Source organism: Balaenoptera acutorostrata, chromosome 1 (assembly GCF_949987535.1).
Source record: "Balaenoptera acutorostrata chromosome 1, mBalAcu1.1, whole genome shotgun sequence".
Classification (NCBI taxonomy): domain Eukaryota; kingdom Metazoa; phylum Chordata; class Mammalia; order Artiodactyla; family Balaenopteridae; genus Balaenoptera; species Balaenoptera acutorostrata.
The window spans coordinates 197,210,361-197,225,472 of record NC_080064.1 but is presented as its reverse complement, the minus strand read 5'-3'; the positions used below and the strand labels follow the sequence as shown (position 1 = coordinate 197,225,472).

Below are 15,112 nucleotides of genomic sequence, written 5' to 3'. Positions count from 1 at the left end.
AGCATCTGTGGCTCCAGGAGCTTCGAGAAGGCCCGTGTCCGGAGCTGAGGGTGTGTGGAGGCGGGGAGGCTGAGAGGAGGTCACAGAGGGCGGGCGAGCCCACGGCGGGGTTTCCATTTCATCCTGAGGCCACTGCTGGAGGAACTGGGGACGGGACCGTGTCCTCATTTTAGGAGGATGGTTCAGGCGGCGCGGGATCCCGGAGCGGCTGCAATGAAGTCGGCAAAGCGGGATGGCTGAGCAGAGGCGGCAGAGGGCAGATGGGGGGCTCCAGGCAGGGAGCGGGGCAGAACTCGGAGCGCCGCTGACCGTGGGGCGGGGGCGGGGGATGGCCCTCGGGCTTCTGGTCTGGCGCCTGGACGTGGCTATGCCATTTTCTGTGCCGTGGTGACCAGAGGAGGGGCAGGGGCCGAGGGGGCGTGTGGAATGGCCGCTGGGCACACGGGCCTCACCTCGGGGCCCCCGGGCAGGAGACACAGATTTGGTGCCAGGGAGGCTGGAACTCTGTCCCCACTGACTCACCCTCCCCTCTTAGCTCTGGGACTAAGTTCGTCCCTCTGACGAAGACGAAAATCATTTCTGGGAAGGAGGACCAGAGTGAAAGCGGTGAGGGGGGTGTCAGAGCACCCAAGAGCACCCTCTAGGCCCGGCGGCAGTGGGGCAGGGTCCCAGGCTTGCTGTGGAACCCCAGGCCTGGGTCAGTGCCCGGGATGCAGGGCGCCTCCCGCAGGTATGATGAAGGCATCAACGAGTAAACGATGGCGGGGAGTGTGGGCGCCCCCAAAGTTCAGGGTTTGGAGAGTCCGGGGCAAAGGCAGGAGATGCGTCAGGGCAGTCCTTGGCTGGGCTGTCTGTGCCCGGCTCATGGGCTCTGTGGCGGGGGGCAGGCGGGCAGCACAGGCTGAAGTCCAGACTTCCAGCCCCAGGGTGGAGTCTGCCTGGGGGTGAGGTTGGGGGTGCCGACTTGGTTTACCTACAGGGGTTCTTCAAGTGCGGTCCCCAGACCAGCAGCTGCAGCGATATCACCGAGACCTTGTTAGAAATGCAAACTTCCAGGCTCCACCCCGGACCTGATGAATCGGGAGCACCCCCCAAATAAACCAATGCAATAAACTCCCACAGACTCATCCCCAGCCCCTAGATTCCTTCTCTGATCCCCAGCTGCTCCTCTGGTTTCCATCCCAGCCCCTCCACCTGGAATCCTGTACCGCCCCCCACCCCCCCATAGAACCCCCCAGACCCCGTTCTCTCTGCCTGGCAGCCTTCTTGCATGGAGGCTTCCCAAAGGTGACCCGACCAAAGCCAAGTCAGAGCAACTTCTGCTGGCCCAGAGAGAGGGGCCTCTAACCCTCCATGGCACTTGGGTATGTCCCCTGAGGACACCCCTGTCCACCAGCTCTGTTCCCACCCGAACGACGCTTGGCTAGAGCTCCCCAGCCTCTTGCTGCTGGCAAGGCCTTTCCTGGCCTCCGAGAGGGGTCAGCGTCCTGCTTGTCCTGCCCCAGCCTGGGCTCCCGGCCCATGAGATGACCAACAATAATAGCCACTGGATTAACATAGCAGGCATTGTCTTTCTCTGACCATAGGGTGGGTATTAGGTGTTCATCCATCATCCTAAAAATAGCCAGTGAACAGGTGTAGTCCCCGCACGCCAGCCCCCTGGATGCTGTTGGCATGCGGCTGGTGACAGAGGGTGGGTCAGGGGACAGAGAGAGTTAGTTTCACCAAGTTCCAGGCACGGGGTGTGGGGCGCCGTTTGGAACCTGGGAAACCCACCAGGAGAGGGTGCAGAGCATCTGTGGACCCTCAGACTCCACGAACTTGAAGGTCAGCTCAGCCCCAGGACCCTCACTGGACCCCCTCGGCACTGTTTACATCACCCTCAGGTCCAGGCGCCTTCCTGGCGCATGTGTACCAGAGCCTCAGAAGATGCCCGAATGTCAAGCCTTTTGCCCTGTCGGAGCCAGGGCTGTGGGGCCTGGTTTCCACATTCCCTTGCGAGAGATGCAGGGTCAGCGAGACGGCTCCCCTTCCCACGGGCCCCCGGTGCCCTGGCCCCATCCCTGCTTGGAGCCCCGTCTGGTCTGCTGTCCATTCCCCCTTTCCGGGCTGCCGTCTCCTAGGCGGTGGCGCTGTGTGCACAGGCTCCGTGTCTCCTGAGCCTGGGACACGTGTGTCTTCAAGCCCGCCTGCTGCTGTGCGTGCTGCGGTGTCCCCTTCGCGAGGTGTGTGTGTGGTGGGCGGGGGGCGGGGGGGGAGCGGGGAGGCGGGAGGGGCGGCGTGTCTGTTCTATTTTTAGCCGCCAGTTGCTGTGGGCCGTAGTTTTCATAGCTTCCCCTCCGCTTTCCCCCCCCAGTCTGCAGTCAACCGCAAGGCGAGACCATCTCCCCCACGGAGACCCAGGAAGGTGAGTGCCCACCGCCCGGGCAGTGGAGCTGGCGCTCCGGACTCAGGAGCAAGCGAGGGTTCGGATGGCGAAGAAGACGGTCTCGCCTGTGCCGCTGGGTTTGTTGGTGGACGGTCCTGAGACAGTCCGCAGCATTTAGTCCCGTAGGGCGGCCTCTGCCCTGCAGGACTGTGGCCGGAGGTGCGCTCCCTGCCCGTTTGGAGCCGTGAGCAGGATTTTCCAGGCTGCCCGGGGAGCCCCCGGCAGAGCCTCGAGGACTGTTTTCACACCGCAGCCCAGCCGTCCCAGGAGGGAGAGGGGCGCGTTGGGGACCAGAGGGGGCAGAGGGGCTGCGTTTGGAAGTTGAGGGGGAGCTTGGTGAGCAGTGCAGGGGGCGACGCCCGGGTCGGAGGAGAAGGAAGGAGCGGGGGCAGGACTCGGGGGCTGGAAGGCCGCACCTACGCCCGCCGCCACCGACCAAGGAAGCCTCCTGCCTCTTTGTTCTTTGTCTTTGACAACTCGCTTGGCCCCCTTTGCTGTCTGCACAGTGGACAGAGCAGGTGCGGGCAGAGCGCCAGCCAGCCTCCTGGCTCTGGCGCAGAAGGGGGGCTCTTGGGGGAAGGCAGGGGGACAGCACTGGGGTGGGAGCTCGAGAGCCTGTGAGCACATCAGTGAGGACCTGAGGCGGGAGGGGGGGTGGGGGGGTTGGGGGGGGTGGGCTCTCTAACAGGGGGCGGGACCGGAGACTGTCCCCAGCAGCTGTGGGCGGGCTTTCCTGTTCAGAGCTCAGGGTGCTGGGGGGTCCACAACTGCAGCCTTGGAAGCACAAGCCTTGTCAGCAGTCAGTCAGGGAGGACCGGGATGCCCTTGAACTGAGGTCCAAGATCGGGGGTGCAGGCGAGCCAGGGGAGGAACACAAGCCTGAGTAGAAACTTGTGGTCCTTTCCCTGCTCACACACGGTCACGTACACACTCACACTTACACACACAGACCCACACATACCCTCAGTCTCGGTCTCACGGCCTGGCTGGCATTCTGTCCCACCCATGGGGCCTGGGGGAGGGCAGCCCAGGGACCCCCCACCTCCCACTGTGGGTCCCGTTATCTCCCTCTTGCTGTTGGGGGGCGGGAGCGCGGCTCTCCCACCCTCTGAGCTGCCGGCTCCATCCTGAGTTCTTATCTTGTCTCTGCTTGTCTTCCAGGGGACCTGTCGAGGGGTCCCGTCTGGTGGGTGTCAGCGCAAGGCTGGGACCCCTTGGCCTGGTGATTGACAGTGGGCGGGCCGGGGGCGGGCCCGGAGCTCGGCAGGACGCCTGGCCTGGCCGGGCAGGTAGTGACTGTCTAGGGGGTGTGGACACGGCCGGACACCCCCCCCCCCACCCCGAGTCCCTCCGCAGTGAGATCTGTGCCCCCGGGGGCCGTGCTGCGGGGGCTGGTGACGGAAGGTGGGCCCGGGGTGGGGAGGGCTCTTCCCCAGCGGCCCCTCCTCTCTGGACCGCCTCGGTGTCTTCAGAGGAGTGCGGCCCTAGAATAAACAGCTGGCGATAAAATCTAATTGCAGCCAAGCATCTCGGGAATGTGTGGACTGTTTCTACTCCCCTCTGTGCCCCAGGGTGACAGCTGAAGCTCTGGGTCACACTCCCTCAGCCCGGGCCTCGCCCTCCCCCCACCCCCGAGGCAGCGGCAGATGGGGCGTGGTTAAGGCTTTCCGATGGGAGATTCAGGAGGGGTGGTTGAGCCCCACGCAGGCTTCCTGGGCACGAGGGGAAAGGGCGGAATCGAGGCAGAGGCGGAGGCGACGGTGGCCACTTTGCACGTGTCCTTCAGGGTCAGCCTTCCCCTACCCACACCGGGTTCTGGACCAGATCCAAACTCCTGACCCTGTGCTCAGCCCTCCCCTGGCCCCATCCCCTCCCTGATCCTTCACTTCATAACCCAGCTCTGGGCTCCCGACCGCCCTGCACACCGGCTCCCACCCCAGCCGTGCCCCTCCCTCCCCGTGTCATTTGCACAGTGCCCACCCGCCTCCACTGGAATGCTCTCTGTCCAGCCCGGGCCAGAGGGTGGTCAGGCCTGGCTGTGGAGCTTCCCCCTCTACGGCTCGAGGACCCCCTCCTCGGTCTGAGCCCCAGACGCTCGGACTGAAAGGGGTCCCAGGGTCCCAGGTCAGGGGGCTTCATACTGTGCTCCACGGGCAGAGGACCTCACGGAGGATCATGGGGGTCCTGGGCTAACCCCCCTTCCACCAGGGCCAGCCGCTCTATTGATTGGACTTGCTTTGAACAAAGGGTTCAAGAACCAAATATTAAATGGAAAACAAGTTCTCTAACCCCTGATTTTGCAGAGGGAAAAGCGGGCCCGGAGAGGGCTAGGGTGAAGACCAGAGTGGGACACAGGGTTTTGCCCTGACTCCTGGCCTGGCCCCCCTGCAGGGCCCCCTCGCGGACCTGTCCCAGCTCATCACCATCCATGTGAATGGCGCCCCCTGGAGGTGAGCCACGTGGCGGCTTCCTGTGGCCTGTGCTCACTATTCCAGACCCCGCCCTCTCCGAGACCTTCATGACCACCCACTGCCCACAGGGCAGTCTGTCTCACCCTGTCATTCGAGGCCCCGTGAGCGAGCACCCACCCCGCAACTCCAAACGCATTTCCTGTGTACTCCATTCTGTTCCCCACAGGTGTTGGCAAACGTTTCCTGGGAAGGGCCAGATAGGAAATGTTTTAGGCTTTGCAGGTTACATAAGGTTCCGTCGCATATTCTTCTTTGCTTTACAGTCTTTTAAGCAAACAGTCCAGTCCTGGCCTGTGGGCTGTAGTTTGCAGATCCTGGTCCTACACACCTGCCCAGCAGAACCACTTTTGATTCTCATCTTGTTTCTTTGCCTTTGTAAGGTTTCTCTCCCCTGTGAATGAATGAGTAAATGAATGGAGAGAAAAAAGAGTAAATGGACAAGTATTTACCCCATCCTGACCCACTGGAAGGCGATATGTCTGATTTCTCCTTTCTGCTATCGGACCTTCTCTCGCAGGCTGGGCGGCTGACACAGCCCCACGGCCCAGCCAGGTCGGGGTGAGGGCAGGAACTCTAAGTCTCCCTCATCCACGGTTCCTTCCGCCGCAGGTGCCGCCCCAGGTGCCGCCCCACCGCCGCCATGCCGGAAGTGTAAGTAGTATTGCCTCCCCACCTCCCCGCACCCCCGCCCCGCCCCGGGGTCCAGGAAGGCATGTGCCGTTGCTGCAGATTTCAGACCATCTGTTCGGTCCCTGAAGCAGTTCCCCGGGAGACCAGATCCTAAAACAGGCACAGTCCTGAGAGCCGGGGTCCCCAGGGTCCACGTGTCCGCCCAGGCTTTGAGCAGAACTGGCTCCCAGTTTGTTGCCGGAAGACCCTCTGGGCCTGTGTCTCAGAGTTTGTTTGCACTGACCGAATGGATGGATCACAAGCCCCAGGCCATGATTTAACATTACCCAGTAGATGAACAAGCTTTGGGGAGGTACCTACTCGTCCCGGGAAGGAAGTTTTCACAGCCTAGGACCCCACCTTGAGGTTCCCATCCTCCCCAGTGTACAATGGCTGGTGTTTCCCAAAAGCGCCTCCAGTAGCCCACGGGGCCTGAGGGTTTCTACTCTATTCTGCTTGTCCTCGGACTGGTGCCCCTGCACCATGTCTGCTTTCCTTCTGGTGTGCTGTCACCGCGCCCCTCCCCCAGCCTGTCACCGCGCCCCTCCCCCAGCCTGTCCACAGGGTCTGCTGTCGCAAGGATGCTGTGCATTGTTCACACTCACTCTGTCTTCTGCTCTTCCCCCCGCCCCCCGCCCCCCCTGGCCTTCCTGTGATGGATGCCTGCAGCGAGGTGAGTAAGACTGGGGGTGTCTCTGTCCTGGCGGACGTTAGACAGGTGACGGTAGGCTGGGCATTTGAGGACAGAGAGCTTGGGTCAAGGCCTGGGGAGGGGTGCTCAGTGGCTGAGCAAATTCCCTGGAGGATATAAACCTTGGGGGAACATTCTGGACGTGGGGCTCCTCAAGGTCCAGGGAGGGGGCGCCCCAGTGCATCACGTCCCTGGAAGGTGGTCCTGGGGCTGGGACCAGACAGAGGCGGTGTGACCCTGCACCCATGCTGACCACCGAGCAGTTCTCCGTCACCGGGTCTGAGAGCGCGTCCAGCTCTGGGGGCCGTCCTGTCCTTGCAGATCTACATTGGAAAGGTGGGAGGGGATCATCCTTGGGTTATTCCACCCCCGCCCACTACTGGACACTGAGGGAGTAGCAAAAGGATCCTTGTCCTCCCCTCAGGACTTAGACAGCCCTGCCCCCGGTACAGCCCAGGTCTGTTTAGGCTGCTGAGGACACACACAGCCTGTGTCCCGCCCCGCCCGGGGTGGGGACTGCAGCTGGGGAGCTGTGGACTCAGGGTTGGCAGGCTGGGAATTAGCAGCACGGATGGAGGGGACACTCAGCAGAGATTCTGTTTTTCCATCGTCGTGTGAATCTCTAAGTTTCACTGAGGCTCGTATGAAAGTGAGTCCCTGGTGACTGCTGGTCAACGAGGTGGCCAAACTCTCCCCCGGTGGTGGGGAGACGGTGAAACATTTCCGTGGGTGCATGACAGTGTAAACCGCGGCTGGTGACGCTGGTGATGACCATAGCAACAGGCCATTCCCTCGCAACCACGCGGACCGGACACACAGCAAAACCCTTGGCTTTCGGAGAGGAAAAGACAGACCAGCCTGAATAGCTGGATTAGAAGCATGTTCCAGGCACGAAAGCCCCTTCATTGTCTCCCACAGGGATGGCTCAAAGCCAATTGCTTCTACTTTACACACAAGAATAGCAAACCCAAGCTGTGGCCGGGGCTCAGCAGAGTAGCTGCAGGTGGGGGGAGGGGGCGGTCACCAGTGGCACGAGAAGTGACCGCCTGTGTCCAGGAGGAGACAGGAGCCCTCGGAGTTAGGGATAGAGCAGCCCCCCTCTCGCTTCCCTGGGGGACACTGCCACGGGGCCAAGACCTATTAGGACGTATCTAGTCAGCAAGAGATGTCAAGCATTTTTAATAAGAAGAGAAAATATTGTTTTCATAACTGAGAGCAATTTATACGGATTGCGTTAACATCAAGAAAAGTTTTGACGTCTGAAGAGATAAGCTTCTTTATTGAGGGAACTCGCGGCTTACTTCTCTGACGTGACACAACATGGCCCCAGAGCGCCAAGCCGCATGCCTCATCCATGCTGCTCGAAGCTGGTGCTCACCCATCATCTCATTCTGTCTCTAGTCCCTCTGTGGACCGGGTAAGGTGGGTCTCAGCATCCTGACTCACAGAGGAGGAAGGGGGTGCCCAGACCCCGTGACCCACAGTGTCTTGCAGGATTCAGCCCCTCGGTCAGGGAGCTGAGTCTCTGAATCTGAGAGGTGCAATCACAAGATGAGCTTTTAAGGGACCCTGAGGCGAGGATGCTGGGTAAGGATGGTGACAGGCTGGCACTCATCCTGGCCTGGTCCAGATTTCCGGTTCTGTAGCCTCCACCTCACCCGTCTCTCCTCCTCTTTCTCCTCAGAGAAAACCCAAGATTACTGCCTCCCGCAAACTCCTGCTGAAGGTGAGTGGGGTCCCGGCTCTGGGGAGGCGTCCGGGGAGGGAGAGGGGTGCAGTGCACCTCTGGGGGGGGAGGGTCATGGGAGGTCAAAGAGGAGGGAGACCAGAGTGGGGAGGAGGTGGAGGATGAGAAGGGATGGAGGAGGAGGGGATGGAGGAGGAGGACGACGGGGAGAGGGTGTGGAGGAGGAAGGGATGGAGGAAGAGGTGATGGAGGAGGAGGGGATGGAGGAGGACGAGGAGAGGGGATGGAGGAGGAGGAGGAGGAGAGGGGATGGAGGAGGAGGGGATGGAGGAAGAGGGGATGCAGGAGGACGAGGAGAGGGGATGGAGGAGGAGGAGGAGGAGAGGGGATGGAGGAGGAGGGGATGGAGGAAGAGGTGATGAGGACGAGGGGATGGAGGAGGACGAGGAGAGGGGATGGAGGAGGACGAGGAGAGGGGATGGAGAAGGACGAGGAGAGGGGATGGAGGAGGACGAGGAGAGGGGATGGAGAAGGATGAGGAGAGGGTATGGCGGAGGAAGGGATGGAGGAAGAGGTGATGGAGGAGGAGGGGATGGAGGAGGACGAGGAGAGGGGATGGAGGAAGAGGTGATGGAGGAGGAGGGGATGGAGAAGGACGAGGAGAGGGGATGGAGGAGGAGGGGATGGAGGAGGAGGCGGCAGAGGGAGTCTGGCCGGAGCCCGGAGTCCATGGTCAGAGGGTGGGAACCCGGAATTCTGGTCCTGGCACCTACCCGGGGCTTGGCAGGAGGTGGGACCAACTTCAGGGTGGGACCCCTAGTGGGAGCAGAGGGTTTGCTTTATTTTGGTAAGAGATTCTTTCTTAGGAGCTCTGGGGCCCAAAAAGATGAGAAATGGTAAGAGGAAGGTTGAAGGACAGTAAGGTCCGGGGTCCAAGAGCGCGTGTGGTCGTGTGTGGTCCCCCGGGGTTTGGTCTCACGTGGCCGCGCACACACTCCGCTCGCGGAGGCCGCCTGGTTCACAGGCGCCCAGGGCTGCCTGGTCTGGGCCTCCTCCGGGGCTGGGCTCGCAGTCGGGGGCCCGCCTTCCCTTCGTGCCCCGATGGCAGGTGGGGGACGAGGGGCCCCGCTCACAGGCTCTGTCCTGCGCAGAGCCTGATGCTGGCCAAGGCCAAGGAGTGCTGGGAGCAGGAGCACGAGGAGCGAGAGGCTGAGAAGAGGCGCTACCTGGCGGAGCGCATCCCGGCGCTGCAGACCCGAGGCCTGTCGCTCAGCGCCCTGCAGGTGAGCATGGGGGAGGGGCTCCCGATGGGTGACCGCTCGGCTCAGAGCTCTGTCCTTTACAAGTGGCTCCTCCCTCACCTGGCCTCACTAGTCTTCACAACCCCGTGTGGCGGGGTCGGGCTGGGGTGCGGCGTTGGGTCCCATTTTACAGGCGGGAAGGGAGGCTCAGCAGGGAGAAGGGGCTTGCTTGGGGGGTGGTGCTGAGCAGGGGACAGGTCGTGTATCAGGCCAGCATGACGGTGCAGAGCGGGGAGCTGGGCAACGCTTGGGAGGGCCCATTTCTCCAGACTGGCCCGTCCTTCCCCTGCAAATAGGCCTTTAATGTTTTTATAACATTGATAAGAGTTTAAACATCAGTGACTGCAGAGTGAAGGGACCGGAAGGAAATACAGATCGCCTTTGACTTACGATGGGGTTATGTCCCAAGAAACCCATCGTCAGGTGAAACTATCGTAGGTCCAAAGTGCACTGTCTACACCTCGCCCACTGCACATCACAGCTCACCTGGCCCAGCTTAACCACGTGAGGACCACTCACGGTAGCTGAAAGTTGGGCGAAATCAACTAACACAAAGCTTATTTTATAATAAAGAGTTGAATACCTCATGTAATTTACTGAAGATGAAAAAGCAGATGGCTGTCTGGTACAGAATGGTTTTAAGTGTGTCGGTGGTCACCCTCGTGAGCGCGGGGCTGCCCGGGAGCTGGGGCCTCACTGCCCAGCACCGAACATCACTAGCCTGGGAAGGATTAAAATTCAAAATTCCAAGTACGGTTTCTACTGAATTTGTATTGCTTTCTCACCATCATAAAGGCAAAAAAATCATAAGCTGAACCATCGTAAGTCAGGGACCATTTTTTAAAAAAGATATTTACTTACTTATTTTGGGTGTGCCAGGTCTTAGTTGCGGCATGCGGGATCTAGTTCCCCGACCAGGGATGGAACCCAGGCCCCCTGCATTGGGAGCTCGGAGTCTTACCCACTGGACCACCAAGGAAGTCCCACCATTTGTAGACCAACATGTCACCAATGGTTATCTCCAGGCGGTAACCTATGTTATTACTGCCTGGTGGTAATAATTCCTATTTTACTATTAATTAAATAATAATCATTATTATCACTAATTATTCCTATTTTATTAGTAGTAGTAGTATTTGTTTGTTTGTTTGTTTGTTTAGGCTGCACCGTGCGGCATGCGGGATCTTAGCTCCATCGAACCCGTGTCCCCTGCATTGGGAGCACAGAGTCTTAATCACTGGACTGCTAGGGAAGTCCCCTTATTTTAGTATTTTTGCTTAATATATAATTTTCAAAATTTCTACAATTAACTTACATTCTTTTTATCATAAGAAAACTTTTTAGTGATAAGTACATTCGGAAAGGAAAACAAAGGACTTCCACTCAGAGCGAAGGGGTCCATCAGCCCCTTCCACAGCTCAGGTCTTGCCGAGGTGGAGGAGGGGCCGGGCACCCGGCTGGGAGGTGGAAAAGGGGGGCTGGGGGCTGAGCGGCTCCCTCATCTCCCTTCCTGACTCCCCTGCTTCCCCAGGACCTGTGCCGGGACCTGCACGCCAAGGTGGAGGTGGTGGACGAGGAGAGATACGACATCGAGGCCAAGTGCCTGCACAACACCAGGGAGGTGAGCCGGGGCTGGGGGGTGGCAGGGGCACAGCTGCAGCAGGCTGGCTGGGTGGGACAGGGTGGCGTCTGGGGAGGTGGGCGCAGCCGGTGCAGGTCAGGTGGGTGGCGGGTGATGTCTGGGGGTGTCGGGTAGGCATTGACGTGGCAGTTGTGGACCAGGTCCCCCTCCCACTGCCGGGTCTGGGGAGTGGCACTTAGGAAGCTCTGGTCCCTGCACTCCATCCCCCAGGGCTGGAGTTGGGCAGAGAGAAGGTGATGCTTTTCACACAGATGAAAAGCACAGACTTCTTCCAACCTATAAGGTGGGCTCTTCAGTGGAAGAGAAGCCGCCCCTTTTATTCACCCACACAAATAATCATAGCCTGTTAATACCACCTTACCTTGCAAACGGCTTTCATGTGCATTGTCCCTTTGATCCTCCTTGCATGCCTGTGGACGAAGTGGGTGCTTTTATCTGCACCTGACAGATGAGGACACAGGTTCAGAGAGGCTGAGAAACTCGGCCCAGGTCACACAGCAGCGGACCTGGGATGGGCCTGGCCTCTGACCCTGACTCCAGTCACTCAGCACTCCCCCGGCATGGGGCGCGGGGCGTCAGCTCCACCCAGACCCAGCTCTAGCGGTGGGCAGAATGCGGAGGGACAGGGTTCCTGCTGCTGGAGTGGCCACCTGTTCCAGCAGAGGCGTGGGGAGGGACTGGAGACACTGCCCTCCTTCCCACTTCTCCCCAGCAGGAATGACGGTCTGTGGGTTCACGGATCCCCCCAGAATTTCCTCCTGAGGTTGCACCCTGGAAACCCCCCAGGGGGCTCGGACATGGGGTTTATCCATCCTGCTGGACCAGGGCTGTGCCCTCAATGAGCTGCTCTGAAGCCTCACTGGGAAGGGACAGGTTAGAAGCAGGAATCAGAGGAAGTGGCCCGCCCCACTGCAAACAGGGCTTCCGAATGACACTGCTGTCTCTTCGCTCCATGGCCGCCACGGCCGCCACGGCTAACTGAGTTCCCTCTCCGAGTCCCACTCACCCCTGTACCAACAGAATAGGATAGAACAGGGGTGGCTGTTTGCAAGGTGACAGATAGTGGGTCTGGGCGTCCCCGAGGGCCTGGCCTGGAGCCCGGAGAAGTGGGGCCTGGCTGGGGCCCGGAGCCCTGAGCTGCCCCCTCCCCGCAGATCAAGGACCTGAAGCTCAAGGTGCTGGACCTGCGCGGGAAGTTCAAGCGCCCCCCCCTGCGGCGCGTCCGCGTCTCTGCCGACGCCATGCTGCGCGCCCTGCTGGGCTCCAAGCACAAAGTGTCCATGGACCTGCGTGCCAACCTCAAGTCTGTGAAGAAGGAGGACACGGAGAAGGTGAGCCCCCGACCTCACCCGACGCGGCCTCTGCCAGCCCTGCAGCCCCCGCAGGAGCCCCGCCAGCTGGCAGAACGTTCCAGGACCCCTGGGAGGCCCGGGGAGGCCTCACCACCCTGTTCTGGGAGAAGGAGGGCCGGGATGTCCCACCTTTTAGGGGAGGCTGACTTCCCATCCCCCAGCTGCCCCTGCGCAGGGAGGGCCTGGCGCTAAGTGTCCCCTGTGTGGCCGCCCACAGGAGCGGCCCGTGGAGGTGGGCGACTGGAGGAAGAACGTAGAGGCCATGTCCGGGATGGAGGGCCGCAAGAAGATGTTTGATGCTGCTAAGTCCCCGACCTCCCAGTAGAGGTACCAGAGCCAGCTCCCCGCCCCCAGGCCCCAGTTTACGGGGCAGCAGGGACCCCAGGACAGCGGCTGGCGGGCTGGGCAGGGCGGTCGGGGGAGAGGAGCCCTGAGGTGGCTCAGTCCTGGTCCCCCCGAGACTGTGGACACATCATTCCCGCTTCGGGGCCCTTCACTCCCTCACCTGCAGCTTTGGGGTTGCATCAGCTCCGTGATCCCCCAGGTGTATCACCTGCGGTGCAGATGATCTGGCCCCTCCCAGGCCTGCTGGATCCGAGACTCTGGGGTGGGATCAGCCCCTGGGTGACTCTGATGCCAGAGCTTAGAACCCCTGGATTCCATGACCCCCAGGGCCTTCCAGCTCTGACTTTCCAAAAGTCTAAAGCACTTTTAACTGCCTCCTGGGGAATCCTGCAAAGTGCCCAGCACTGGTCGGGGGGCTTCCATTCAGAGGAGACAAGGCCACCCACTGTCCGAGGAAGCTGCTGGAGAAAGCAGCCAAGTTAGGACACGTGAAGCCCTCTGTGGGCGTGCGGAGGGCACACGCAGAGGGGCAGGGTCTGTCCGATAGCCCTGTCCGTCTGAGAAGCCTTGTGGAGGGGCAAGCTCTCCGAGGATGTGATGGGATTGCAGACGCAGGGGGGCTTGTCGGGGGCTGATGGTGCAGCCAGAGCTCAGAGGTGGGGACTAGCCACACGTGGAAGGATGCCCAGGCCGGCGGGCGCGAGGAGCCCCGTGGGGAGGAGCGGTGTGAGGGGGGAGAGCTGAGGCTCGTAGGAGCCCCTGTGGACAGCAGTCCAGCCTGGGTGCCGGGGTGAGAAGGCCTGGGAACTGAGGGCTGCTGTCTCTCTGTCCCACAGGCAGCTGGCCAAGCTGTGCTCCGGGTGCCCTGCCGGCTCCTTCCTCCAGCCCCGCCCGCCGGCCTCTCAGCATACGCCCCTGCACTGCAGAGCGCCCCCCCTGCTCCCACGTCTCCCCTCCAGCCTGCGCGCCTTCCGGCGGTACTGGGATTAACAGACACGAGAGGGGAGGAACGGCAGCGTCTGAAGACCTCGCCTGGCTGGCGGCTGGGCTCCCGGCCGCTGTGGTGCAAACAGGCCACAAGGAGGCACACACCCTCCACTCTGTATGTCAAGCGCCCGTGGGCGTCACAGCCTCTCCATTAAAACCAGTGTCCTGGTCGCTTCTGCAGCTCTGGCTGTAAGCACCTGGGGGACGGGGAAGGCAGGGAGCTTGTGAGGGAGGCTGTGCTGGGCGTCAGGCAGCAGCTCGGGTCAGCATGGCGGGCCACCTGCTAAGGTCCCCCTGGTCCCCCTTCCATCTGGTCCGGTGACACCACACAGCACAGCCTCACCCCCAGGGTGCTCAGCTCAACCCAGCCTGCCCTGCAGCTGTCAAGGGGCCCCTCCATTCCCAGCCCCTGGCCCTGCTGCTCTCACAGGGCCGTTCCCCCGGCTCCCCTCTCCCGGGTGCCCCCCTGGTGTACCTGACCCTCGGGGCTGAGCAGTCAGGTCCGTGTGCTGCTCAGCACCTGGCCCAGCCAGGGGGATGCCCTGCAGTTCCACCCCGGCCAGCAGGCAGCTCCTTCTTCACGCCCGCCCTGGGCTCTCCCGTTGCATCCTGGGCCAGCCCTGTCCACCTGCATCCACCCTCCCTGACTGTCTTTCCTTCACACTCCTGACGGACCATGTCCCCCAGGACTGATTCTGTCCCAAGGTGGGGCAGTCAGTTGTCTGTCCTCCAGGTCAGGTCCTTTCTCCATCCCACTGACATCTGGACCAAAGCCCGGTGAGGGGTGTAAGTCTGCTGGGGTGGAATGGGGGGCCTGGGGACACCCCTCCACACACATGGAGGACAGCGGCTCCCGTGGAGCAGAGACCAATGTCTGGGCCAGAGAGGGCCTGGCTTTTCTGGGTAGTGTCATGTGACTCCTGATATATGCCTACGAGGAAGCAGCTGGTCCCGGGCCCGGCCCTTGGCGTTCTGGCCACCCGGCACTGGTCCCAGGAGAGGCTGGGCTGTGTGAAGGGCCCTCCACCTGCCTGTGAGTCCCTGTTCTGCCCTCTGCTCCCAGTGCATTATCTGCCATAAATGCTAGAAGCTGGGAGCAAAGTGCAGCACCAGGGGCCCCTGGGCCGGGGTCTGGCTCCCGGCCACGCAGCCGGCCAGCCCCTGAAGGACCAGCAGCCCGAGATGTGTTGGGGGAAGAGCACTCTGCCTGGGTCCTTGCTGCAAACAGCTCAGTGGGCAGAAAGGCGGACGTGCTCAAAGAAGACAACTCCTAGAAACATGGAAACTCTCAGGCACAGACACACCCAGACACACCCAGACACACCCAGACACACACACACACACGCACACACACACATACAGCTGGAGAGCCCAGCGGGGCTGGTCCAGGCACAGAGCCTGGCTTGGGTCTCACGCCTGGCAGCCACACACACACCCCCTTCCCTGACCCACAGGTCACTGCGGCCGGCCCGGGTCCGTAGCGTGGCCTCCCCCCTGTGCTTCCTCTCAGCCCTGGGAGATCCTGGCCCCGAGTTGCAA

The 15,112-nt window shown here is 61.4% G+C and overlaps 1 protein-coding gene and 1 long non-coding RNA gene across 4 annotated transcripts; both read left to right on the top strand.

Moving 5' to 3' along the window:
• Positions 1–627: 627 nt before the first annotated feature.
• Positions 628–5,550, top strand: LOC130705663 (uncharacterized). 3 transcript variants are annotated; one of them, XR_009006020.1, is made up of 5 exons: positions 628–730; positions 1,887–2,225; positions 2,357–2,407; positions 4,732–4,878; positions 5,509–5,550. It is a non-coding gene; the product is annotated as an uncharacterized LOC130705663 (long non-coding RNA). The 3 variants fall into 3 exon arrangements; XR_009006021.1 differs by lacking the exon at positions 1,887–2,225 and having other exon boundaries at positions 643–730; XR_009006019.1 differs by lacking the exon at positions 628–730 and having other exon boundaries at positions 1,715–2,225.
• A 2,328-nt stretch (positions 5,551–7,878) lies between these two features.
• Positions 7,879–13,753, top strand: TNNI1 (troponin I1, slow skeletal type). Its single transcript, XM_057533572.1, has 6 exons — positions 7,879–7,985; positions 9,098–9,229; positions 10,779–10,868; positions 12,044–12,220; positions 12,459–12,568; positions 13,423–13,753. The coding sequence occupies exons 2-5, from the start codon at positions 9,104–9,106 to the stop codon at positions 12,564–12,566; spliced, it is 501 nt and encodes a 166-aa protein (XP_057389555.1). The 5' UTR covers positions 7,879–7,985; positions 9,098–9,103; the 3' UTR covers positions 12,567–12,568; positions 13,423–13,753.
• The last annotated feature ends 1,359 nt before the right edge of the window (positions 13,754–15,112 follow it).